Genomic DNA, 26,178 nt, shown 5'->3' on the forward strand with positions numbered 1-26,178 from the left:
GGGATGCTCCCCCAAAAAATCCCAGCTGGATGAGAGCCAGCTGGTGCCTCACTCCTGCTGCTCTCCCCATATGCTTCCCTCATCCCACTGTACCCCTCGTTCCCCCCACAGCATCCTCCTGCTGGCCCCCTCCAATCCCTTGGCCCCAGGGCAGGACCCCCAGGGCTTGCAGAGCCCCAAGGTCTCGCCGTGAGCCCTTCTGCAGCCTGCCTTACACGCTGCCAACGTGTCACCAGTCCAACCGAGGCTTAATACAAACTCTCAGTGTGCGCCATTATCTGCTTTAATCAAGCCTGTTATTAAATCCTAGACTAAGTGGTTTTTTGTTGTTGCTGTTGTTGTTTTTTCCCTTTTAATTTTTCACTGTTTGCTTTTCAGGGAGCTGCATGCCGAGCAGGGAGGTCCCATCACCAGTGGCAGGGCTGCAGCCTGCCCAGGTGGGGTTAGGTTCACACCTCTGCCTCGATTTGTGAGCCCCGTCCTTGTCCCCATTGGGGACCCACTTGGGGTGCTCAAGAAGCAAGGATTTTCCCAAAGGATTTTCAGAGCCTGAGGGCATGGGGCTTTGGCAAAAGCCACAGGGCCCCTGCTCAGACACAGACACTTCCATGGACACAGGCCCAACAAAAAGGAGAGAGCCATGTCCTACAAATCTCCAGGGTGTTTATTGTCAAGATAGAAATTTCCATATATAAAATAAGTGTTTAAAAATAGCACTACCCTGCTCTCGACATGAAATATATATGTACACACACGTAGATATTTATAGAAAGAATTATTACCATTTTGCTATGTGATTAAAAAAACAAAAACAAAAACAAAATCACATGATAATGACCAATTCCCAAACAACCCTGCCAAAACAGGGACGAGGGGATCCTGATGCCCTCTCTCCCATGGGCGCACGCTGGGGCTGTGTCCCCACAGCCAAGGGGCTTACACCCCTTACACCCCGTCCAGCCCCACGCTGCTGGCAGCTTGGGCTCACCCTGCCCACAGCAGCTCTCCGGGTGCCCTCACCGCCGGGTTTTTCTCTCACAAAGCACCTTGGTGAGCACTGGGGCTGGAGCCAGGTGTTGTAGGAGCTGCACCACATCTCCTCTTCCAGTGCCCAGCTCATCTCAGGCTGGGGGAACGAGGCAACTGCAAGGGCTGAACCCATTTGCTTTGTGGCAAGGCTTCTGCTCAAGTTTTTTTTTTTTTCCTTTTTTTTTTTTTTTTTTAAATACACTCCACATCCCCTCGGGATTTTGTGATACAAGAACAAACAATGATGCTTTACACATAATCTAGCAATAACAGCTCCACGTAGCTACCGGAGGTCCCCGTGCCCTCCCCGAGCACCGCGGCTCTCTGCGAGATTCACTTCTTGAGGGCAATCTGCTTCTCCAAGGCTTCCAGTCTGGCCGTCATCTGAGCAAGTGAGTGTGCTAAGGAAACCGTGAGCCAGGCAAAGAGAGAGAAACATGCCCCAGACGAGCATGGACTGAGCCTTACCTGTGCCTGCTGGCACCCAGGGTCCCTCCCTTTGGACACCGTGGTTGGGACTGAGCTTCCGTGCCATGAGATGTCACAGTGCTGCCTTTTATCTCTTGAAAGATCTGACAGTGTTCAGTGGCCAGCACTGGCTGCCCCGGCCGTCCCCACCTCCCATCCCTGCTGCCAGCCCCTGTGCCTCCCCTGGCAGGAGTTTGGATGCAGCCCCCCAGAGCTGCGGGCTGCTCTGTGCCCCGGTGCGCCCACGCAGCACCCAAAGGATATTCCTCTCGGTCAGGCTCTGCAGGATGGCCACGGTGTTTGTCTGGAACTGCACCAGCGCCTCGCACTCACATGGGCTCCGGATCTCCGTCTCCCCTCTGCCCTCCTCTGTGTCGGTGGGATTTGGGAGTGCTCAGGGCACAGTGCCACAGCTGGCCCCGCTCACGTCCCCCCCGATGCAGCACCAGCCCCTTGTCTTTCCAGCCCTTCTGCATTAAACCCCTCAACCCCAGCTTCTCCTCTTCTAAATAATCCCTCCCTGAAACTTAACCCTCTATGAACAGTAAGAGGAGATCAGGAGAGGGGCACCATGGGGTTTCAGCAGCCCTGGGGCTCAGTTTGGGGGCTCTACCTGCCCCTGCCAGGCTGCCACAAGCCTTATAGGTGATGCTGGCAATGATGGGTGAGCTGCAGGGTGGCAGGGGCTCAAGTCACCCTGCAGGCTCATCAGGGCGATGAGGGCTCGTGGCTGGGCACCCACCTGGGCAGATGTTCAGCTTGAAGTTCTCCACCAGGTGGGTCATGGTGGTGAAGTCTGCCGAGTAGGAGAAGTGCTGCTCCACTGGCTCGGAGGCGATGGCCCGCAGCTCCTCTTCCACTGCCTTGCCAACACCCACGGCAAACATGACAATGCCTGCAGGGCGAGGACGGACCCTGAGCACCCCACAGCAGGTGATTCCCAAACACAGAGTGAGTAAGGCTGAGTGCTTCCCCACCCTGGGGCTTCCCCCACTCGTGGCATGGATTTGGGAAAGGCAGGCAGGGGCACAACAGCACCAGCACAGTGCATGCTGCGGCACGAAAGGTGCTGTTCAGAGGATCCTGACACCATGGTGCAGGCAATGCAACACCACAAGCCTGGGTGCGGTGGGCAGGCTAAACCCAAGTCCCGAGAGCCAACCATCCCAAGGATTCATCCTGGGATGGTTCCCAGCCCCCTGCCCCTCACCTGACTCTTTTGCTCTCCTGGCCCACTCAGAGATGTCGTCCTGGGAGCGCCCATCTGTGAAGACGAGCCCGATTCTGGGTACGTTGTGGGAGAGGGGCCTGGCCCCTTCCAGCTCAGAGAAGCTGTGCTCTACCATGTGCTTGAGGGCAAGGCCGGTCATGGTGCCTTTCTCCATGTACTCCACCTTCATCACAGCCTCCTTGATCTCGTCCGCGCTGTGGTACTTGTTGAGGGGGAACTCGGTGCGGACACGGCTGGAATACTGCACCAGCCCCACCCGTGTGCCCTGCGGGGACACCTCCAGCAGGTCCACGATGCGGTTCACAAACTGCTTCACCAGCTCGAAGTTCTGGGGCCGGACGCTCTTGGAGCCATCGATCACCATCACCAGGTCAACGTGCCCAGCCCCGCACCCTGCGGGCACACGGCGGGGTGAGAAGGGACCAGCGGGACAGTGCTTGGGCCCCTGGGATGGGGTGAGGCTGGGAAGTGGGGCAAGAATGCCTGGGGACCTCCATCCAAACTGCTCCACTGCCACCCCAGGGTCCCCTGGACATCCTTCCTAGGTCTCCCTTTTCCTGAACCTTTCCCAAAATCTCCTGTTGTATCCTCTGGGCTCTGTCTCTGTGGACGCAATCCCACATCCACCCACACAGAGCCCCTCGCAGCTGCCCATGTGGGTGAAGCCCTCGCTGGGAGCTGGGTGCCCAGCAGCCCCACACTGCAGCCTGGAGGGTGAGCTGCACCCCAGTACTCAGTGCTGCACCCCAAAACTCAGTGCTGCACCCCAGTACTCACGGCTGCACCCCTTCCCATCAGCCTGGAGCTGCTGCCCCTCAGGGCACACGCAGTGGTACGAGCCCTCGCTGGTCACGCACTTGAACTCGCAGCCGTGATCCACTCCGTTGCAGAGGTCGGTGGCTGGGGGACAAGGCAAGGGCACGGGGTTATCCCTGTGTGAGCAGGGGACCCCAGCACCCTTGTGCATCCCACGGGACTCACCCCTGCAGGACCTGCCATCGGGCTGCAGCGTGAAGCCGCGGTGGCAGCGGCAGCGGTGCCCGCTGGGGATGCTCACACACTCGTGCTGGCAGCTGTGGTTCCCAAAGCTGCAATAATCAATCACTGGGGAGAGAAGGAGGCAGGGGGAGGCTGGCAGGGGGGCTCTGTGGGTCCCACTGCGGCATGGGGCAGGACCAGGACCCTGCTTGTGGCAACAGAGTAAAGCCGGGGAGACGCCGAGCCCTTGTTTCCAGCATGAGCAAGGGCAGGGGATGTTAGCAAGGGAAGGGGCAACACACTGAGGGACAAGGGGAGGATGAGCAAGAAGCAAATGAAGAAGGAAAGGAAGAAGCAGCAGGGAGGGAGAAGGACACGTACTGGTGCAGGTCCTCTTGTCCTGGTTGAGGTAGTAACCTGCGCGGCAGCGGCACGAGTAAGACCCACGAGCGCTGACGCACTGGTGCTCACAGCCGTGCCTCCCGTCGGCACACGCATCGATGGCTGCAGGGGAAGCAGACACCCATCACATTCATGCCTCGGTGTCCCTGGGGCAGTTCCCCAGGCGCAGAACCACGAGGCAAGAAGGAAAGGTGCTGGGGTGATGGCCAGAAGTAGCCAATACTGCTCTGCCCTCTGGGAGGGCAAATACTGGGAGTACCCCACTGCTGCTGGCCTCGCTGGGCCCTCAGCTGCATTTCAGCTCCCCTCCAAAAGACCCGCACCTGCCAGTCCTTTGTGAGAGTTAGAATAAAGAAAGGTTTTTACGGGAGCAGGTCTTTCCGTCTGCGTTGAGCCGGTAGCCGGGGTTGCATTCGCAGTAGAAGGAGCCGGGGGTGCTCACGCAGCTGTGCTGGCAGCCGTGGTCGCGCTCCACACACATGTCCACCCCTGCAAGACAGAGAGGGGTCAGAGCGGCCCACGGGCTCCCGTACAGCTCTCCTGCATGCTCCCTGTCCCTGTGGGGTGTCCCATAGGGCTGATTTCCAGTGCACGGGCATAGGAACCCCTTGTGCTGTGCAGGTTTCTGAATGGCTTTGGTGTTCAGGTCTACCCAAGCACTAAATGCTCACTATTAATTGCTACTGTTGACAGCCTGAGCTCAGCTGTTCTGCATGAAGGAGCCCAGGCAGCTATGTCTGCGCATCCATGTGAACAGACCCGGCTGGGAAATGGGCACTGGGGCAGGGAGGCAGCAGGCAAAGGCATTGCCAGAAGGGCAGTGTGCCCCTGGGCACATCTCAGCCTCTGCATGAGGCAGAGCTCCTGCTGGCTGAGGCTGCGCGCTGCCACCCCAAACACCCCCTGAGGACCATCTTCTCTCCTGCTCTTGGTGCAGGGTGAGGAGCAGGCACTGGGACCCTCGTCACCACCCCGCCGCCGCGGCTCTCACCCACCGCACAGCTTGTCCTGGAACTGCTTCCCGAACTGCTGGATAAGCTCGAAGGACTCCACGAGGAAGACGTGCTCCTCCAGCGGCAGCGAGGCCATGGCCCGCAGCGAGGTCATGTCTGCCCGCTGGATGCCCACTGCGTATATCTCGATGCCAGCATCCCGGGCCTGTGTGGCCACCTCGGTGACCCGGTCCTGAGGCCGCCCGTCGGTCACCACGATGGCGATGCGGGGGATCTTCTTGTGCAGCGGGCGCGCGCCCTCCTGCACCGTGAAGGCCACATTCATGGTGTACTGGATGGCCAGCCCCGTCATGGTGCCCTGGGCCAGCGGCACGATGCCGTTGATGGCCTTCTCCATGTCCTCCCGTGTGAAGAAGGTCTTGAGGGAGAAGATGTTCTGCACCTGGCTGGAGTACTGGATCACCCCCACGCGCGTGGCGTTGGGGCCCACGTCCAGGTTGCCGATGATGTCGATCATGAAGCGCCTCATGGTCTCGAACTCGAAGGGGCGCACGCTGCGGGAGCTGTCGATCACGAAGACGATGTCCATGGGGCCTGTCCTGCACTTCAGGGCTGCAAGAGGGCAAGGAGGTGGTTTAGCCTGCGAGGAGCAGAGGTGTCCCCTTTGGGTGGCTGTAGGGGTGCTCGTGGGGGAAGGAGAGGGCAGGTCAGGGCTCACCGGCACCTTCCCACTGCCAAATGAACCTATGGAGGGTGCCTGGTTGGGATTGTGAACAGGAGGCAGGGGACACACGCCCTGGCCATGGGGCTATAGGGAATGGCAGTGTCCCCTCGCCCCCAAATCCTGCTGCTGCCCTGCTCCTGCACAAACACTTCTGTCTGTCCAGATCTGCCCTGGCAAGGCTCAGGCAGTTTTAGGCAGTGGCGTGTTCATCTCTGCAGCAGTTCCTCTGTCCCTCCTGCAGCTCCAGCCTCCTGTTTTTTACTGCATTTTTCCAGTTCCTGTCTAAAACCAGAGCTCTCTATTCTATTCTTTTTTTTTTTTTTTTTTTTTTTTAAAAAAAAAAAAGGAAAAAAAAATAGACAATGAAAAGCCTTGCTACAGACATGCACATTAAGAGGGTCGAGCCAAACAGCCTCTCTTGGATACATGGGTGCAACTTCCAGTGCAAACTGGGCGGGTGTTTAGCAAGTGAAAAGCCAATGAACATATTTTGCTTGGCTTGTGTGCACCGGAGCCTGGGAGAATTTGGCCATAATGGTAAGCAAACACTCCGAGCCCCCTTGGGACGATGCCCAGACTGGGGCTGTCATCCTAGCTGCTCCCAAGTGCCCAGAGGTTTCTGAGACACATTCAGCTCCTTTCTCCATATGGTGCTTTCATGGCTTTTGAAACTGGAACCAATTTGGCCACCTCTGCCCGGGGAGCACAGAGGCTGGTGCCCCTGAATTTGCTTCGTCCTCCCCACCAGGAGACCCACGTGCATGGAGGGGTGCAGGTGGGGACCCTGCATCCTCCTGGGGATGCTCCAAAGCATCAGGTCCCCGCCAAGCCTTCCTCCAAGAGCTTTGCTACCCTCACACACTCACTTCTCTCCCCTCTAAGCAATTTGCAGCAGCCGGTGCTCACCTGCAGGTTTTGGCCTGGCTTCCAGCGTCGTTAGGACAAGCAGGAGGAGAGGGGCGACCGGCAGGAGCTTCATCCTTGCTGTGCGCACTGCAGAGAGGAGATGTGCTGTCAGTGCTGACCCCCACGGCTTGCAGCTCCTGCTGGCAAACCCCACAAGCAGGGGGTGCCCCTGGCACTGCCAAATCCCCCAGACAGCAGCAGCAGTTGTGCCAGATCCACCCCCAAACCTCCCCGAAACCCAGGCGGGGACTGTTCCAAGCAGGGACGGGCAGCCTCAGCGCCGCTACGTTTCATTACAATAGCGACGATTTGCCAAGTGAAAAACCCGGCCTGATTTTCTGCTCTGGGTGGAGCTGGCCACCAGACAAGCCTTATTTTCACTTGCAAACCATGCGGCTGGGATGTTCAGCCAAGCGCTCCCTGCCTGGCGCTCGCCGCAGCCAGAGGACGAGCGGAGCTCCGCTCCCGGGGACGCGCGACCACGGCCCCACCGCTCCCAGCATCGCAGGGCCACCAGCTCCGTGCTGGGAAAAGACACCCCAAAAATTAAACGCCAGGCCAGCAAAACCTGCTCAGAAGACTCTCAGAGTCACTGGCAAAGACTGCTTTTCCAAGAATTTATTCTCTGACTTTTTTCAGGGAGAGCAGAAAACAAAAACCTCCACATGCACGGGAGGTGATGGTGCCTATGCAGATGGGTTTGTGGGACCTGGGTGAAGGATTTGGGCTTTTGAGGTGGGATAGCCGAGGAAACAAGATATTTAGACTGGTTATCCAAAACCTCAGCTTGTTGCTTATCTCCCTCCCTGCCCATTTCTGTGTTTTCTTGTTTTGGCTGCCCTCATCTGGCTCCTGTATTTCCGTGGATTTATTTGGGGGGGCTATAAGGCAAGGACTGAGCAGGTGCCAGCCCTCCTGCCATGCCTGAGTCTAGTGAAAGAAATGGCAAACCTGGGGCTGCAACAGCACAACCTTGGTGCAACAAAAGCAAAGTCAGGAGGTGCTCGGGCACCCTTGGATAAGGGGGATCACTGGGAGGGAGCCCAAAGCCCCAGCATCCAGAGCAGCCCCAGTGCAGGTTGGAAACCCAAGGGGCAGCAGGGAAATACTGCAGGCAGTGTAGCTTCCCCAGGGAGATGGGGAGCAGGCGCTGGAACAGTATTTGTTGAAAAAGCACACTGGAAATTAATTTTATCGGTGGTTATCAGCTGATATTTGCTTAGCCCCATGAGGTCTTGGTTGTAATTCATCACCACGGTTTCCACTTAATTGCTGAGAGATTGTGTGCAGCCCTGAACCCAATGTATTTCATGCTGATAACAGGTTGCACAGCTGCGTCTTAAAATCGCCTCCAGTGTTCACACCTGAAAAACCACACTGAAGAACTCAGAAGGACAGAAAAAGGCTGCAAGAGGAAAGTGGTGTCCCGAATACCAGCCTCACAGCAAGAGACTTGCTGTTCACCTCTAACTTAGCCAAACTTATGTAGCCAGCTTCACGAGGAAGGTTTCTGGGAGCAGAAATTCAGCAGAAGAGCCCTGGCAGCACCCAGGGGCTGGGAGCTGAAGGTAGACAGGGGCAGAGGTCAGACGAGATGCAGCCCCTCACCGGGGAGCACCACCAGCCCCAGCTGCTGCCCTGGGGCTGGCAGGGGGCTGCAGCCTCACTGAGCCCTCCTGCAATACTTTTTATTTTTTATTATTGTTTATTTTTATAGGAGAAAGCGCTCACTAACCACTAAATATTCTAGGGACAGCTGTGCCACCTATTTCACGTCCGCAGGTCTCTGCTCTCCAAGCCTCCCTGCAGCGGCAGGCTGGCACAGAGCCTGCGTCTTGCAGCATCCAGAGAGCTTCAGAGCCAGCCCAGAGGGAGGAATGAAGTCGCGGGCCAGGAACCAAGGAGGAGAAAACCAGTTCACGACTGATCTATTTTTAACAGCATCTGAGTGCTGGATGAAGCCTTCACACTCCCCGTGGCTGGAGGGGCTGGACCGGGCACAGTGGCTCAGCCACACATCCAGCTCCAAGAGGGTTGTTTTGGCTGTCCCCAATTTAATCAAACACCTAGCAGGAAGGCTGATGGGGATTGGGAAGCTGATAAAAACCTCTGAGTATCCCTCCCACCACCCCATACTGGACGATTTCCACAGCTACCTGCTTTTCTTGCTCCCCATGGGGGGGTTCACCCCACGCTGAGGGGTGCAGCACGCCAGAGCCCCCTGTCACCAGGAGCAGGAGGGAGATGGGTGGGAAGCAGGCGGCTGGCAGGCAGGTGCTGTGAGGCAAGGCAAACAGCAGCAGGGACCTTGAGATAACACTGAGCTATAAAGGAGAAAAGGGCTGGGGGGGGGGGGGGGGTGAGCATTGCGCAGGGCTGGCTCTGCCGTGCGGGACACCTCGCACCAGTTCCCCACCATTTCAAGGGGAAAAGTCAAGGGGGGAAGCCAGCCCATGCTGAAGGAGATGGTCAACACGTGGGGCAGCAAAAGGACAAGCCACACATAGGGGCAAAAGGGCTGGCAATGAGCCCAGGCTCCTCTCAGCTTCCCTCGTGCCTTGGGACAAGGAGGACACCAGGATGAACCCCCAGAGGCAGCCAGGTAAGGCAGCCCCCCGGGGCACTTGCCTCCCTCCCGTCCTGCTCCCCGCCAAGTGCTGAGCCTCAGGGGAAAAAAAAACAGCCGCTTCAGGTTTCAGCCTGGCCTCCTTGGCAGCGCTCTGCTGGCTGCAGGTTGACAGAAATACTCTGAATATTCCCCTTCTGATTCAGCTGCAGGTTGGACCTGGATGCATCCTCCCCAGGGCAAGCTGAAACGGCAGGGCTGGGGTGATGCAGCCAGCACGTCTCCTGGTGTAAAAACAGGGACTGGGCTTTGCTTGCTGGTGTGTAGGAAGAATGGAGAATATGGAGAAATAGGGGGGTGAGAGGCTCAGGAGAGGGCTATGCATTCACAGACAGGACAAGTGGTGGCCGTGGTGTCACAGACCCCTGTGTTTACGTGGTCAGAGCCAGGTCTTAGGCACAACCACATTTAAAATGGGTGATGTGGAAGGGGTGCATGGCCCTGATGCCATGGGTGCTGTCAGCTAATAGCACCTATTTCTGTGCTGGAGATCTTGGACAATGATAGAGCGGCTCCAAACGTGGTGTCCCCATGACCCCCTGCCTCCCTGCATGCCCAGCTTTGTTCTGCACCCAACCGCAGGGCTTTTCTTTGCAGAGACCCCACCAGGCAGTGTTGCAGGCCATAATTCACCTCCTGCCTGAGTATTATTCAATAAATTGCCAAAGAAGACCCAAAATGCACTCAGGAGCCTGGACACAGAGTCCTTATGCTCAGGACAGCACCACAGAGCTGGTCTCAGGCTGGAAGATGGGGACACCAACGTGTGCCTGCGCTTGGCAGGACAGTGAGACATCCTTTGGGCCTGTGCCCACAATAAATTCTTACCAAAGAGTGCAGGTGGGGACAGGGGAGGAAGACAGCAAGGCATGAGTGACAAGGAAGCAATGACTGCTGCCTGGAAAGATGCAGGCAATCTGCATCAAGCGGGAGACCCCTCCCGATGTGGGGTTTTGCTGTGCAGACCCCATGCACGTTGTTTCGATAGTTGCAAGACTCCAGCAATATGAAAGGCTGAGGCTCCTGGAGCTGGAGCCACACTCCCCTGGAGGGCTGCCCAAAGGTTGGTTTCTCTCTGTCGCTGGACTAAAGCCCAGTTTCAAAGTGGAACTTGGCTTCTCAGCTCCCCTTTTCGTGACACCTGTGTTTCTCTAGAGCTTGTAACCTGCACGGCAGCAGGCACTTCAGAGCAGCAGAGCAGAGCCCAGCCCATTTCAATGGATGGATGGGGCTGATGTGAGAGAGGTGAAGCCCAGCTCTGCCAGCACTTTGCAAAGGGGTGCCCAGAAACACCTAATCTCGGAGCCTACCGCCTGTGCGGAAGGCTTACACATTCCTTTCCAGCAGCAGGTCTCCTTCAGGTGGCAAAGAAACATTGCCTGCACCCCAGCAAGGCTAAAACTCCCTGAGCTGAAACGGAGGAGGGAAAAAAACAAAATCAAACTGAAACACAGACAGAGCCTGCACTCATTAGCAGCACAGCAGAGAGCTGCTGGCACATCCCCTGGCACAGCAGCTCCTTTTCCAGGTTTCTGCACCCCAAACATGAAGCTCCAGACTCCTCGGGCACCCTGGGTGCCTGGCTGTCCCCAGCAGTGTGCCCTTGGGAAGGTCGGGGCTCAGTCCCTAACACAGAGCTCTCCCTGAGCAGCATGAGAGACTGCAACCCAGACTAACTGTCCTGGGGTGCCCCTGCTGCTCTGAGCCCCAAATCCACCCTGGGGACTATTTTGCAGAACAAGGAAGCATCAGCAAGCACCATCACATCAGGACCAGAGAAACAGAACAGATTCCCAGTCCAAAAGCGACAGAGAGTAAAGATGTTCCCCCCTTTATAAGGACTGGCACGCCCTCGGTCCCTCCCCGATGCACGTGTGGGATAATGAGAGCAGCCTCTTCCCAGGACATCGCAGCGCTCTCCGGTTACAGCACTCAGCAGCTCGTCTGGGCCAAGTGCCACCTGGAAGGACACGGTGTTTAAGAGGCAAGGCTGTGCTTCTCCAACAGCACATCATGCCTTCGGACCCAGCGGGAGGGCTGTAACAGGAAAGCCTTGCTGGACACTGAGGGGGTTTCTCTGAAATAGCCAATTCCCCATTTTTGGGGTCCATTCCCGTGCTCGGGTTTGCATCTTCCCCAAAACACAGAGCAGAGAGGTGTTTCTTGCCTGTGTCTGTTTGCAGGGTGAGTGGCAGATATCTGTCTCACAGCTTATCCTCATGGATTTAACATCCCAAATGTCCCAACAGGCTTGTGCTATGAGGTGGCATTTCCCACAGCCAGCATCTTCCTTCTGAGGGGAATCCAATGGGCAGAGCATCCCCTTTTAGATGTCCTCTATGGCAGCAGGTGGGGTCTGTCTCTGATCTAATCCTAAAATACCTGCTGTGCTTGGAGGAATTTCCTCCAGTCCAGCCGGCTCTGCTCTGAAACACGCAGTACCTGGGCTCTGCAGCAGCTGACAAGAAAATAAAATGCCATGTTCACTTGCACATTAAACATGGCCTTTGAAAGCATGTGTTGAAGATGTAGCCAAGAGGAAAACATCAGCTGGTCAGACAGTTCCGACTGTTCAATCAATCACATCAAGAGATGGCTCCTGTTGCAGGTTCTCTGTTCTTTGTTATCCTTACCCTGCACGTGTCCCCTGAGCTGCACGCAGCCCTGCTCCCACTGGGCATTTTCAGCAAAACTGGATGGGCCTTGGAATAATTCTAGATTTTGATGAAGAATAATCACCAGGGGAAGTGCTCACCTTCCAGACTCTTTCAAAAGAGAATGCTCATCTGCAAACGAGCCCCTGGAGGACAGCTGACCTGAGCCAGGAGACTTCAGTCCTTGGAGGAAGAGAGGCATGGGCCATCCAGAAGCTGAGGCAGCAATCCACGGCCCAAGTCCTTGTTCTGGGAGGAAGGTGTTAGAGTGCATTTTTTCCCCAGAAGTATGCATGTTCAACCACAAAGGGAAAGAAATGGCCCAGAGCAGTTCCTGGGCTGGTGCAGAGTTCACCAGCTGAGCTTCTGATGCAGCAGAGCCGGTGTCTCTAAACGCTGAGGCTGACAGCTCCTAGCAGGACCTCTGCCTCCCGGATCTGCTGGGACCTGTATCCCCAGCTGACCTCCAGCAAGCTCACAGGGCACAGGCAATCGCAGCGAGCGCCTGCCATTTCAGCCCCACAATTACAGATCTGCTGCCTGACCTCCTTCTCTAAATCTTTATATCATATTTCTTGCCCTGGAGACGTGACTCAATGTGTTGGCACACGGAAAGACGCCAGGAGAATATTCTCGTGCCTCTCCCCTTTATTCTGCCCGTCCTGCCGCGTGTTTAATTGAAATAGCAGAAGGCGAGGAGCCTTTGGCTGCCACAGGAAAGCATGTGGAGACTTCTCAGCCCTCCTCACGACAGAAAAGGTTGAAATATTTGTCTAGATACTTTTCGTGTTGAGAATCCCAAAGGCAGTAAGGGAAACCTCAGAGCAGCATCGGACGCTCCAGCTGATTTCAGCCTTACCACAGCGTGAGGTTTGCCTTTTTTGGTCCATCCATGAGCAAGTAGCTGAAGTTATCTAAATCTGTTATTCTGAAGTTACCTGAATCTGCTTCTTGAGTCCTTGCTGACAACACCTACAGGCTTGTTGCTCCCTGGAGACACCAGGGAACAGCCCAGTCACTTTGCTGAGGTCTGGAGGCCTCAAGAGGCTCTCCAAGGCAAGTCCTACAGTGCAGCATGAGCAAGCAGAGGCCAGGAGACTCCAGGCCACTTGCTCAAGACCAGAGCAGGTCTGTGGCAGCACTGGGACCTGGGCTGGCTCTCCTACTGGGACAGTGACACAGGGACACCTCAGAGAGCAAGGGGAACACAGAGCCACATGCTGGGGCTGCAGCCGCTCCCAGCCCACCATCAGCCTCACCAGCTTGACATGAGGCTCAGCAGACGACAGGGAGAGTGGTTGTGAGGTTGTCAGGTTCTGCCTGGCATTTGAGTGCAGATGGCAGTGTTTTGTGTCACTCTGCTCCTGGCTGGTGCTGTTAAAACCAAAGCAAGATGCTGTGAGAAGAGAAGAGCAAGGGGGTGTTTAATGTGACACTTGGAGGAAGCCATCCAAGTCCAGCTGCAAGCGTGGGAGCTGTGAGTTTCCAAAGGCAGGGTTTTCCTGTCTTTTCCAGCTCATGGACCCCAGTAATTTTCCAGCCACAACAGACTCTTGCACAGTGGGCTAACTGAGCTGACAACAGATCTGCTCCTACTGATTCCTGCTGCAGACAACCTGCAGACTGCAGATCAGGATCCTGCCCTTTGGCACCGGCAGTCAACCAGCAGAGCAGCACGACACAGCCCAGGGACAGGAAGGCTCAGCCTTTGGAGAGGAACCGAGTCACCATCACCTCTCTGCAAGGGACCCCAGCTGACCTCTATGGGATGCCCTGATGTCCCTGATGTGCACCAGGGTAGGGATGGGTTCACCTGTGCACTTAAGGGCTTGCAAAGTGAGAAATAGGAAGTTTAGAGGGAAAAAAAAAAAAAGACAAGCAAAGGCAGAAATGTGCTGGAGAAGAAGGATCCCATGTCCAATGGGAAATGCTAGGATGGAGAAGCAGCCTGAGAGCCAAAAAAGCTTCAGATGCAGCATCAGGTCAGGGGCACCCTGCAGGGAAGCACTGCCACAGCTGGACACTGACACCTCTCCTGAGCACATGCACTCAGCAGGGCTGGCCTTAAACCCTTCACATTTATCCCAGGTGGGAGAGCAAACAGAACCCTCTTAACCACCAAATATCCATCGAAGGGTGATTCTGCCAGCCTGCAGCAGGTAATAGAGCACCAAGGCCAAGTCCCTGCTCCTGGCTGCTCAACAAAGCCCTTGTGCCAGCTGGACCCAGGGCTGTGTGAGCTCCCCTGCAGCCAGCAGAGCCCCACACATCAATTTGCTACTGTTTGTCCCCAAAGTGAAGAAAACAATTCCACGAGGTAACAATGCAGGAGCTGCTCAGCCTCGTGGCACAGCTGGAAGAAACATGCAGGACATCTGGCGCAAAAGGGACACTTTCTGGGGGAGCAGCTGATTTTTATAAGCCTCTTTATGAGCACCACTCAATCTCTGTTGTTGTGTTTTTCCTGGGTCCCTTCTGTTCAGTTAGGGAGGGTTTGTCTGTAATTCGCATGTGCACATAGGTACAAATGCTGCTTATCTCTGCCTCTCTCTATGTTCCAGCCCTATTCATCCAGCATTTGGAAGTGGCATTTTATGAGTTTTTTTTTTTACTGAGTTTTTAACAAGGCAGGCACATGGCTCAGAAAGTGAACAAAGGGGCCCCTATTGGAAACTTTAAAAATGTTTAAACAAAGGCTTCTCTTGAAAACCTTTAACCCCTAGTGCCAACCTCGAGGGAAATGCTACGTTATGAGCAAGCAGAGCACAAACATCTTCTGTGACCACCGACTGCCTACAACAGGCTGCCTTGTTGGCCACATCTTTTCTGTTCACTACCGTCACCAACAGGAGTAACTCCCAAGCCCATCTTGTACTAATCCCATCAAATTCATTTAATTCTTCAAGGGAAAAAAAACACAACACAGAACCTCCACAAAAATGAACAGCAGCTTTTTCCAGTTGGATGCAGCAGTCCCCTGCCTGCTTTGATGGAAAGTGCCATTTTACTACAAACACGAAGATCTCTTGCACGCCCTCCAGATGGGAACTTGGATTTCAGACGAGGCCAGATTTAGCCCAGAAGTTAACTCTGCTCTTTGTATTGCCAAGTCCTGGTGGCAAATAGCAGGGCTGAGATCGAGAGCAGATTACACACACGCACACACAATTTTTGCCTGTACCAGATGCCAATCTAATGATATTCCCCAAAGAGATTGCAAGAACCTGCTTGTGAAATACATTTTCTACTTGCTGCTGAGAGCCTACAGGCTGACTGCCTGTGACTGATGGCTCCTGTTCTCAGGAAAAAAAAAAAAAAAAAAAAAAGATAAGGAGAAGCTTTGTTATTGCCACCAAGAGATGCGACAGAGTCCCATGGAGAGGACTTTGCAGTAACTGCATGCAGTCTGGTCTCAGTGGAGGCAGAAATCCCGTGGACTTAAGTAGAAGAGGTAAAACCGTGTGAACAGGGTCCTCTCGTGAAGCCCTCTCCCCCTGCCCCAGTCCCGCAAGCAGCAGAGCCTCATTTCCTTGCTCCCCACTGACACCAGGTGGGTGCTCTCAGGACTGGGACAGACTGGGCAGCTCCCTGCTCTGCAGCAACAGCCGTCCTCACACCTTCTGGCCAAAAAGGGGGGAAAAAGTCCCCAAGCACCGTGTTACCTGCACAGCCCCACTCAGCTGCATGTTGGCACAGATCTGATGAGCGCAGAGCAGTCTGATTTCCCAGACAAGTTTTCCCACGTAATTGCTTGCAGCAAATATGCCCAAAGCTATTTTTTTTCCCTGTGCAATGCTTGGAGTGATAAGCCAAAGGTGGGTGATTGCTTATACAAACATGTTTATGGGTATGCACAAACAGAGCTATGAGTATTCACAGCCCCAATTTTCCAGTCACGCAGAAGCAGTGCAGAACAAACTTAGGGCACACTTCTCAGCGTATCTTTTGGCAAGATCTAGCTCTCCTATTGCTCGGTGCGCTTTGCCCAGGTGTACAAGACCTTATTATTCTCTGCTAAAAGAGATCCTCATTTGTATAAGCAAAAACTAGCCTGAGAGCTAGGCAAAAGGTGAGCAGAGCATGCAGACTTCAAACTGCGCCATCCCTGTGGCAAGGAAGAGCCTGATCCTCCCCCCAGGTACCGAGAGTAGAGCAGGGGCTGCTTTACACAGCAGGGTGCTGTGACTCCAGTACCCGCACCCTGCACCCCAAAAATCCAGCTGGGACAGCAAGTGTTGACACCACAGAAAGGGAAAAGCATACAGGTGGGGGAACTCAGCAAATGCACCTTTTGGGAGAAACCCCAGAGATCAGTGATAATCAAGGGATCAGTGACACTCTCCCGAGGGGGGCACATCACTCCCTAACCCCTCAACCCAGGAGGTAGCCCCCCAACCTCCACCCCCCGCGGGGTCGGGGCTCCCCCTCACCCCATCCCCATCCCTTTTTCCCCTCCCCGCAGGTGCCGTGGAGCCCCTCACTCACCCGTACCGGCCTCAGAGCCGCTCCCCGCCGCGGTACTGGCTCAGGTACGGCGGGGGCTGCGCGGGGGCTGCGCGGGGGCTGCGCGGGGGCTGCGCGGGGGCTCTGCGGGGCCGCAGTGCTGAGCGGCGGTGCCGGGAGCGGCATTTAACGGGGCGGGGGGAGGCGGGGCAGGCCCGGCCCGGCCCGGGATAGCGCGGGAGGGGCCCCAGCCCCCGGCCACCTCCCCCCCCAAAAAACAAAAATCCCGGGGCTGGCGGCCGGGGGCGAGCGGGAGCCGCGCAGGTGGGAGCGGCGGCGCCGGGGGCAGTGCGGGGGGCAACACGGCGGGGTCAGGGCACAGCCCCTGCCTGCACGGCACCGCAACGGCCCGCGAGAGGCTTCCTCCGCTTGGGTTTTGGGGGTTTTGTTTGCTTATTTATTTATTTATTTATTTATTTTTGTATTTTGTGTTGGGTTATTATTATCTTTTTGCTCCTCTGCTGGCAGAGTGCGTGAACCATAAAATGCAAAGGTACCAGAAAACATCCCCAAAACTCCTTGTGTCCTTCCTTACAAATCCCCAGAGACCTGGGAGCTCGGGGAGCTGAGCTGGAACCAGGGAGCTGAACCTGGTCCAGCTGCCGGCGAGGACAAGTGATGTGTGGGGCTGTAGCTGGAACAGAGCCTGGAACAGAGCTTCCCTTCCCAGCTGTTCCAGGGAACCCTGGAACAGAGCTTCCCAGCCCTCCACCTCCTTGCAGCACTCACATCAGCTCCTTGGTGGCAGGAGCCACCTTTAGTGCTTCATAGCACCAAGCTTCAGTGCTTTAGCAGCACTTTCCTTGCTCTAACACAAACAACAGCAGGATGATCAGAGAAAGGAGACCCCAGCAAACCACCCACATTATCTGAGCTTTCTCTCAGTCGAGGCGATGCTGTGGCACCAAACGTGGGTGTTCAGGTGCTGCTGGGGTGCTGGCGGGGCAGGAGCACACCGTGGATGACCACCCTGCCTGGCCCCCCATCCCCTGCAGCCGTCCTGCCCCGGTGTTTGCCGTTGGTGTGGTCGAGAAATCCCCCAAGCCCAGAAAAGGCTGAATTTCACTTGTGTGTGCAGCGACGAAAATATAGGATTTATAAATACCCGTGCATATACAAGGGCTTGTGGGTTGGGTTGGTCTGGATTAAAGGAGGTATTGAAAAATGAGGGAAGCCAGAAACTGCAGGCTTCTCATTTCTGTGATTTCTAATGGCTTTTCCTTTTGCATAAACATCACGCTGACTCCATACCCAGGAGCTCTGCAGGCTTTTTCTCCCCTGCTCTCTACGAAATATAACCCAGACCTCTAAAATGGATATTCTTTATTAGGACATTTGGTTTTCCCCAGCCACAGGAAAGAACAATTGCACTCTGTGGCAACAAGTCACCAGCAAGCTGCAGGGCAGCTGGGCTCTGAGCAATGCAAACGGCAGCTCCTTTTGGGGGTGAAAGGCAGAAAATTAAACTGTGCACCTGGATCAGTGTGCACTCCAGGATAGCATTAATGTGAGTTAAGGTTCTTGTCTACATAGTGGCTTGAAGACCCCAAGTAACAGCTGATGGGTGGTGGTATTTTGGTCTCCCAAGTCAGGCACAGCAGTTCCAAGCAGTTCCAAGTCAGTTCCCAGCAGGACCTCCAAAACTGGCACCCATCCTCTGCAGGCTGAGCCGGTGAATGTTGGGGAAGAGCACGCACCGCACCGTAGCCAGGGCTGGGGAGCAGTGGCATGGGGGGGATCTGGTTCTCCCAGTGCCCTCACGTGGGTGTTCTGCTCTTGGGGTCACCCAAGGGTGCAAACACGGGGCGCTGCTGGGCTTCCCTGCCCTACCTGCCCTCACAGAGCAGAGGGCAATGGGGAGACCAGGGGGTGTCCACACCAGAGCTAGTCCAGTCTTGTGTCTTCCACGGATAGCATGCGGGGTTCTGCTTCTCCTTTCCTGCTTCCTGGCCCATGCACAGCAATGTGGCCAAGGACTGTAAGCATGCATGGAGTCTGGGTGCTGTCACATCCCCCATTTTGGGCAGAGACACCCCGGAGACACCCCAACAACATCCCCATATGGAAGGGACCTGCAGGGATCATCACATCCAAGCACACCTCAAAGCACACCCGCTCCTGCAGCACATCCAAACCCACCAGGCTTAAAGCAAGAGAAGAGCCCCAGCACAGCATAGCGCCAGGCTGAGCACAGAGAGGGAAAGGCTTGCAAAAAATCAGCCAAGGAAAGGGGTCGTGGCCCGCAGAGCCGAGGAGGCAGGGCCTCGCTCTGCCTCTGCATAATGCCCAACTTTGTGCGAGAGCGTTTGATTCCCAGCTGGGAATTGTGGCTCTGAAAAGGAGGCTGTTAGTGTGAGCTGTGAGAGCCCGGCCCGCGCGGTGCCGCTAACATGACACTGAACTAACACTGCACTACAATCAAAGCATTTTAATAATTTAATATAATAAATGTCAGAGGGAGTGAATAATTCCCTGTAACCCTGCAGAGGCTGGAGGTGCCAGAAGGAGCCAAGTGGGTACCGAGCAGCATACCGAGCCGCTTTAGCAATAGCCCTTTGACTTTCTGAAGGCAAATCTAAACCAGATGATGGACGCTGGGTGGTCGGCTCCTGGTCAGAATGGTGAGCACTGTTCAGAGGGGCGTCACTCAAACAATTTAACCCCCAAATTTGGACAGCAATGGCTGCAGAGAAAGGAGAAACTAAACTCTCCAGGTTTCTGGGTAGCCCTTCCCCAGCTAGACATCAAATCTGAAGAACCACAGTCTGCTTACCTGCTCTTGGTGTGCACGTTCCCTCTCTAAGCAGCAAGTAGCACATGGATAATTATTCCAGAAGTCTCCAATAAGACCTGTGCATCAGTCCCCGTGCCTCTGGCGTTACGCAGGGATGTGATGGTACGGAGCAATGATACCTGCACAAGCCCGGCCCTGCCCCAAGCTGTTGGTGCAGGAAGCTCTGCAAAGCAGGCGTTGCTGCTGGCCACGCTGTCAGCACACGTCTTAATCCACATTTTTTGGCAATTTGCTGCCGAACACTCCCTGTTGATGGGTGAAGCTGAGGTGCTGCCTCCAGCACCAGCCCAACCGCTCCCAGGCAGCCCCAGGCTCTGCGGTGGGCACCCAGTGGGGTGGGGGGCACCCAGCAGGGGACACGGAGCTGACACCCAGCTGGGCCCAAAGCCATGCTCCTCATTTGGCACTGAACACTGAGCAATGCAGGAAAAAAAAAATAGAAAAAATTAATCAGGCAAGGAGCCTGGTTCGTTCTTATATTTGCCTGAGCAAGGATACAAACAACTCAGTGGAAGGAAGGGCTGGAGAGAAGGTTTCAGCAAGATGAAAACCTACCCTGGAGAGGTTTCTGGTGGCAAACCAGGGGGTAAAGCTTGACTTGGGGCACTGGGGCACAGGGCAGCAAATTCAGCCTGGACAGCTGAATTCAGCAAATCCAGAGTGGCAGCTGATGCTGTGGGTGGCACCGGTACCTGCCATAAATCTGCTTTTGGCAGAGCTCCGTTGGTTTATGCTTGCTGGTGACGTATTACTGCATGGAGAATCGAGGTTATATTGCCCATCTCATAACCAAACAGGGCAGTGACGGGGAATTGCGGACAGCAAAGCGCTGGATCCCTGTGGGACTATCTGCCAACAGAGGAGGCACTGGGGAAATACCTGTTTGTATGGGAGGTGTGCTCATCTTCACATACAGACAGTACAGACAGGAAAGCATCGGCTTCATTCACAGCGTGGGAAAGCTGGAAGTGACGGGTTGGAGGTGTCAGGCTAATTGTAACGTGGTCCCTCGGGTCCCACAGCAGAGCAGGGCACCTCAGGCTCAGACTCAGCCAGCCTGTCCTTGCCTGACCGCCTGAGCCACCAGAGTTAAAGGGCAGGTGCATGGGAACTGCTCCCAGTTACCAGAGCAGAAAGCCTTGATGTGGCCCTAAAAGCTCTCCCATGCCTCTCGGTGCCCAGCTGCATGGTGCGGGGAGCTGAGGGCTGGGTTTGGGGCTGGTGCCATTTGCTAGTGAGGCGAGGAGCCCCGTTTGGGGGTTGCGATGCTGTGGGACCTCTGTCTCGCAGATCCAACCCCTACCAAGCCAACGTGCTCCGAGATGGTGTGCGGAGGTACCTGCAGCTGCCAGCAGACCAGACAGTACTCATACTGCACGCAAAGGTCGCCCAGAAGTCGTACGGCAATGAAAAAAGGTAAGAGTCTTCATGGGCTGAGCAGCACGAGAGGGCACCTTCGCCCCAACCCGCACCAGTGGGCACTCCTCTTCCCAGGTTCCTCCCAGGGAGGTCAGAGGGTTGGGGAAAAAAAGAAAGAAACTATTCAGGTCTCACCCTCTCAGCATGAAATTGCAAAGAATAAGAAGAGAGGTCAGTGTTTTAAGTGCTCTGGAAATCGTCTTAACATCTGAACGGCCACACTGGGACATTTCCATCAATGCCCACCGTCTCCCCAAAGCTGCTATTTTGGACAATCCTCCCCACATCGCAAGAACACCTTGAGGTTCTGGCTCGAATCCCCAAAATTGCTACTCCCAGGCAGCGACGTCAGCATGTGGCACCAGAGTATAATTAATCCTCCATTAACCCTTGTGATATAAATAATCCTCCCTTATTACTGAGCGCAGAGCAGCTTTGAGGTGACAAGCTCTGCCTCGGGGGCTGAGCTGCCCCCAGATGAGCGGGGCTGGGATTCAGGGTTGGGATTCAGGGTCCAGAGCCCAAGGGATTTGTATAAATAAATCCATAGCCCAGCACTTTAGGGCCCCAAAATATCACCCCCTCCTGCACTGCTCCCGTTTTACCCAGCATGAATAGAGGATGAATTTGTGCCATTCACCCAAGTGCAAAGACAGTGGAAACCCAAATAAAACACAGGAAAATAGGTTTCCAAAACCCCGCGCATAGATTTATTTGCGTTGGGCTCCGATTCTGGCTGTGAATGCAAACTCTGTTCCTGAGCTGCCGAAACTCTGCATTCCAGGCGGGCAGAGAGCGGGGGCCTGACCCTGGGGGCTCAGCTGGGGGGGCTGCAGCACCCTGCACCCTGTGCCCTCCAGCAGCACCCAGAGGTGTGTCAGCGGCACCGTGCTGGCTCCATAGGGCTGCTGGCAGCCACACCTTGAGCCAAGCACCATCTGTGGGTGTTTGAGTGCTGTCAGGAGGGGTCCTCTTGTCTCCACAGGTTTTTCTGCCCCCCGCCTTGCGTTTACCTCAGTGGGCCGGGCTGGAAGCTAAAGCAGGAGCAGCTAACAGGTACGTGTGGGGTGGCAGCCCCAGACCTCTCCTAGTGAGCCATCCTCCGCCTCTGCAAAGGGAAATGCATCCTGATGGTTATTTCTGTGCCCCCCAAGCTCCTCTTTCCCTGGGGCTGGCCCCTCTGCAGTCCAGACCTGAGCAGGAAGCAGCCTGGACCACCCCAGGAGGAGCTCCAGGGGGTATCAGAGTGGGGCTAGAGGGTTTTTGTCCCCGTCTCTTCTAGCCAGGGACCTGGGAGAGGCAGGTTTCCGTGTGTGGGGGTACATGGGGCTGGACAGCATGGGCAGCAGCCTGATGGAGACACAGAAGCTGAGCTTTGAGGAGCAGCCGGACTCGAAGGTAAATTGAGGGCTTGCAGCCTGCTCCTCTGGGGATGCTCTGTGCGGGGTTAGCCCTGCAGTGCCTGCTCCCCCGTGGGCAGGATCCGTTCTTCTTACCACCTTTCTAGGTCTGTGAAGCCCTGGGGCAGGCGGGTTGCCAAAAATCTCATGGCTTCCCCGGCCTGTTTTGTGCTCCTGCTGCACAGCAGTGCTGCTTATCATGAACTGAAAGCCTGCCCTTTCATTTGTGAGTAAACAGCAAAGGAAAATACTGCTCGGTCCCAAGGTTCGAGAGCTTCAGAGGAGAGCCGGCATCTTTTGATAAGGGAAAAGAGCGGGAAAAGAGCGTTATCTGGGGTCCCTGAAGAGTGCAGGGTCTGCGTTGGGCCAAAAACATGACAAAAAGGGCTTTGTTTGCAGCACTCGAGGTGCTGCTAGAGCACGGCGTATCAGCCCTGCCAGAGCCAGCATGGCGGGGAAACCGAAAACCCAGGGCGATCCCTCATGTTACGCGGGATAAATCACACGTGAACATTAATTTCCATGAGGAATTCTCTGCCCCCTGTGTAAATAAAGCCTCTGCCGATCCCTGGCTCTTCACCGCACCTGTAATAACATGTCCGGCCCTTTCCCCCTGTAAATGAACCCGGGGCTCTTTGAAAGGGCGCTATTGTCCTGGGGGGACGCCGTGCCTGGGCTGGTGGTGAGGAAGGTGAGGAGGGTGAGAAAGGATGGAGAGGTTGGGGCCATGCCCACTGCCCCCAGCCCATGCTCGGCTGCCCCTCGTGCCCCCTGCAGGGCTTCGGCTGCGCCAAGGCGCTGTACATCTCGGACGCAGACAAGCGCAAACATTTCCGCCTGGTCCTGAAGCTCTTCTTCAGCAATGGGCAGGAGATCGGCACCTTCCACAGCAAGCTGATCAAAGTCATCTCCAAGCCCTCACAGAAGAAGCAGTCACTGAAGAATACGGACTGTGCGTACGGGGATGGGTCTGCTGGGGGGCGGGAAGGGGTGGGATGGGATGGGATGGGGTGGGAAGGGGTGGGATGGGATGGGATGGGATGGGATGGGATGGGATGGGATGGGATGGGATGGGATGGGATGGGATGGGATGGGATGGGATGCGTGCTCACATCTTGCCTTCAGAGTGGTCAGGGCTGATCTAAAGCTCATGGGCACCCTCAAAAAAGAATGCATGTGGGCATATTGATGTCCATTTTCCAAAGGATTGACCCACTGCAACTTGTAGCACCTTGATGCCAATGTGCTCCCCACTCCGTGGGCTTCACCTGCACCTCTGGAAGGTGCAGCTTGGCTGTTGCTTGCACATAGAGAATGGCAGATGGAAGTGCTGCCTGCTGCAGTGCTGCTCACCGCAGTAACCAGGACTCATCCTCCCCGGGTCTACCAGAAGCAGCAGGGCTGTAGCTCAAACCCCGAGCAAGCTGGCAGGCACTAACCCAGCCACCTCCCCCTGCAGTGTGCATCTCCTCGGGCTCCAAGGTGTCCCTCTTCAACCGCCTGCGCTCCCAGACCGTCAGCACCCGCTACCTCTCCGTGGAGGGGGGAGCCTTCATCGCCAGCGCCAGGCAGTGGGCAGCCTTCACCCTCCACCTGGGTAAGGAGCCTCATGGGGCTGCCTCTGGCCATGTCCCTGTGTGGTACCACATCCCAGGCCTGCTGGGTGCCGGCCTCCCAGCCAGGTCTCTCCAAGCACTGAGCACTTGCAGGGCAGATAAAGCCATAAAAAAGCACCATGAGTACAGCCAGACCTGCTCCCTGCTGCCTGAGGCACTGACTCTGCCTCTCTCCTTCCCCCGAAGCCGATGAGCGCTACACCCGGAGTGAGTTCCCCCTGCGGGAAGGGTACATCCGCTACGGCTCCGTGGTGCAGCTCATCTGCACGGCCACTGGCATCACCCTGCCTCCCCTGGTAAGCCTCCATCCCCACAGGGCTTGGGCGGTACGGATCTGAGCAATGGGTACAATCTGTGGGCCAACGCCGCTCTCCTGCTCCCTCAAGCCCAGGGGCTCACACAGGGCAACGTATGCTTTATCCCTCTGCTTCCTCCTCACGGGGGCACAGCCTCCCTCAGGGCAGGGGACTCGCCAGCCCCATGCTGAGCAGGTGCCCCCACCCCGCAGATCATCAGGAAGGTGAGCAAGCAGTACGCCATGCTGGACGTGGACGAGCCCATCTCCCAGCTCCACAAGTGTGCCTTCCAGTTCCAGGGCAGCGACCGCATGTACCTGTGTCTGTCCACGGAGAAAGTCATCCAGTTCCAGGTATGAGGGGCTGAGGACCCCCGGGTGCTCCACATCCAAACTGCTCCGCTTGGCTGCTTGCTGGGAGCGGGTCACGGGGAGGGGGAGGTGTGCTACCAACAGGGGCTGCCTCTATATTGAGCTAAGAATCACTGCAGAGCCACCAGCCTCCAGCCTTGGTGGGGACCTTGACCTCATCACCAAGGTGTTTGCAAAGCGTATCAGTCCCCGTTTCACAGCAGAGGCACTGGGTCACTCGCCGGGACCAGGCAGAATCCAGGTGTCCTTGGCCCTGGTCCCCTGCTGTCCCCACCGTGACACGTTCAGAGCTGTGACCCTCTCCGCAGGCGTCTCCATGCCCGAAGGAAGCCAACCGGGAGCTACTGAACGACGGCTCCTGCTGGACCATCATCGGCACCGAGATGGTGGAGTACACCTTCAGTGAGAGCCTGGCCTGCGCCCGCGAGCCTGTCAGCCCCGTGCCGCTCATCGCTGCCCTGCAGGTAGGCAGGGCTCTGGCTGCGGGGCGCCTTTTGGGGCATCTCCATCCCCAAAGGGCTCCTCTGCTCAGTTTCTCTTGGCGTGGGGGTGCGGCGAGGCTGCTGCCCCGTTCCTTGGGGCTCGGTGTGGGGTGGGGGCACGGGGCAGAGCAGCCGGTGCCGTAACGCGCTGCCGCCGCAGCTCACCGGTGGCGGGGACGTGGCCATGCTGGAGGTGCAGGGCGAGCATTTCCACGCACACCTCAAGGTCTGGTTTGGAGACGTGGAGGCGGAGACGATGTACAGGTAAGGGTGGAAAAATGGTGGGGGGGGAGCCTCTGGGTTGGGCACAGTGGTGCCATAGGCTGTACTGGGGATGCTGTGAGGCTCGTGGCTGCCAGCCTGGGTGAAGGGGGCACTTGTGCCACCTGTGTTGTGGGACCAAGCTGGAGCATTGTACTGAATGGTGGGGAAGGCTGGGGGGGGGGGGGGTTGGGGTCGCTGCCCACCTCGCTGCTGCTCGTTTGGGTGCATGCGTGCTGCTCCTGGTGTGGGAGGGCTCTGCTGTAGGGGTGGCTGGAGGCCACAGGGACCCCAGGGGCTGAAGACAAGCAAGGAGCTTTGGCAGAGGAACAAAACAGCCAGGAGGAGAGGGGAGAGTGGCGAGAGGCTTCCCACTGAGCTCCAGCTTGGAGGTGATGTGCCTTCCAGGTCATTAAAGCACATTTTCTTCATGCACTGCTCCCAGGAGCCCCAAATCCCTGGTGTGCGTTGTCCCCGACGTCTCCGCCTTCGGCAGTGACTGGAGGTGGCTGCGATACCCCATCACTGTCCCGCTCCTGCTGATCAGGGATGACGGCCTCATCTACTCCAGCTCGTTCACCTTCACCTACACCCCAGAGCAGAGCCTCCTGCCGGGACAGCCGGTCCCCTCGGACGTCCCGCAGGACTCGGACAAGCTGCTCGACAGCATCCACCAGGAGTTCACCAGGACCAACTTCCACCTCTTCATGCAGAGCTAGTGAGCGGGGCCAGCAGTGCTCTGCCTGCCCCAGCCCTGGGGACAGGAGCGTCCCTGAGCCACGTCCGCAGGCTGAGGTGGTCCTGCCCGAGGGTCGTCCCCATACATCCACTGCCCATCTGTTATCTGACCCGCTGCCTTCTCTCTTTTCATGGCAGCATCTCGCCCTGGTGAGATCTCACCTGAGAGCACCAATAAATCATGCTTTGAGGACTCTTTACTGATTCGATTGCTTCTTTGCTGGCCTCCAGGATTTACCTCCCGTGCTGGCACAGAACATCACGGCTCCCTTGATTCCTTGGTCCATATATTCAAAGGCCAGGAGGGACACGGATGATGAATGCAAG

At 56.3% G+C, this 26,178-nt stretch overlaps 2 protein-coding genes across 2 annotated transcripts; one reads left to right on the top strand and one right to left on the bottom strand.

Annotated features, from left to right (window-relative positions):
* Positions 1-646: 646 nt before the first annotated feature.
* Positions 647-16,477, bottom strand: MATN4 (matrilin 4). The gene is made up of 10 exons (XM_032198290.1): positions 16,457-16,477; positions 6,692-6,778; positions 5,104-5,673; positions 4,088-4,210; positions 3,710-3,832; positions 3,506-3,628; positions 2,708-3,121; positions 2,240-2,392; positions 1,762-1,866; positions 647-1,421 (listed from the first exon to the last, which is right to left on the bottom strand). The coding sequence occupies exons 2-10, from the start codon at positions 6,762-6,764 to the stop codon at positions 1,363-1,365; spliced, it is 1,743 nt and encodes a 580-aa protein (XP_032054181.1). The 5' UTR covers positions 6,765-6,778; positions 16,457-16,477; the 3' UTR covers positions 647-1,362.
* Positions 16,052-25,832, top strand: RBPJL (recombination signal binding protein for immunoglobulin kappa J region like). The gene is made up of 12 exons (XM_032198503.1): positions 16,052-16,109; positions 16,434-16,500; positions 20,559-20,684; positions 21,673-21,743; positions 21,970-22,085; positions 22,865-23,039; positions 23,547-23,684; positions 23,890-23,999; positions 24,212-24,352; positions 24,679-24,834; positions 25,013-25,116; positions 25,559-25,832. Exons 1-12 carry the CDS (start codon positions 16,052-16,054, stop codon positions 25,830-25,832), a joined length of 1,536 nt encoding a protein of 511 aa, XP_032054394.1.
* Positions 25,833-26,178: the final 346 nt, after the last annotated feature.

Source organism: Aythya fuligula, chromosome 16 (genome assembly GCF_009819795.1).
Source record: "Aythya fuligula isolate bAytFul2 chromosome 16, bAytFul2.pri, whole genome shotgun sequence".
NCBI lineage: Eukaryota > Metazoa > Chordata > Aves > Anseriformes > Anatidae > Aythya > Aythya fuligula.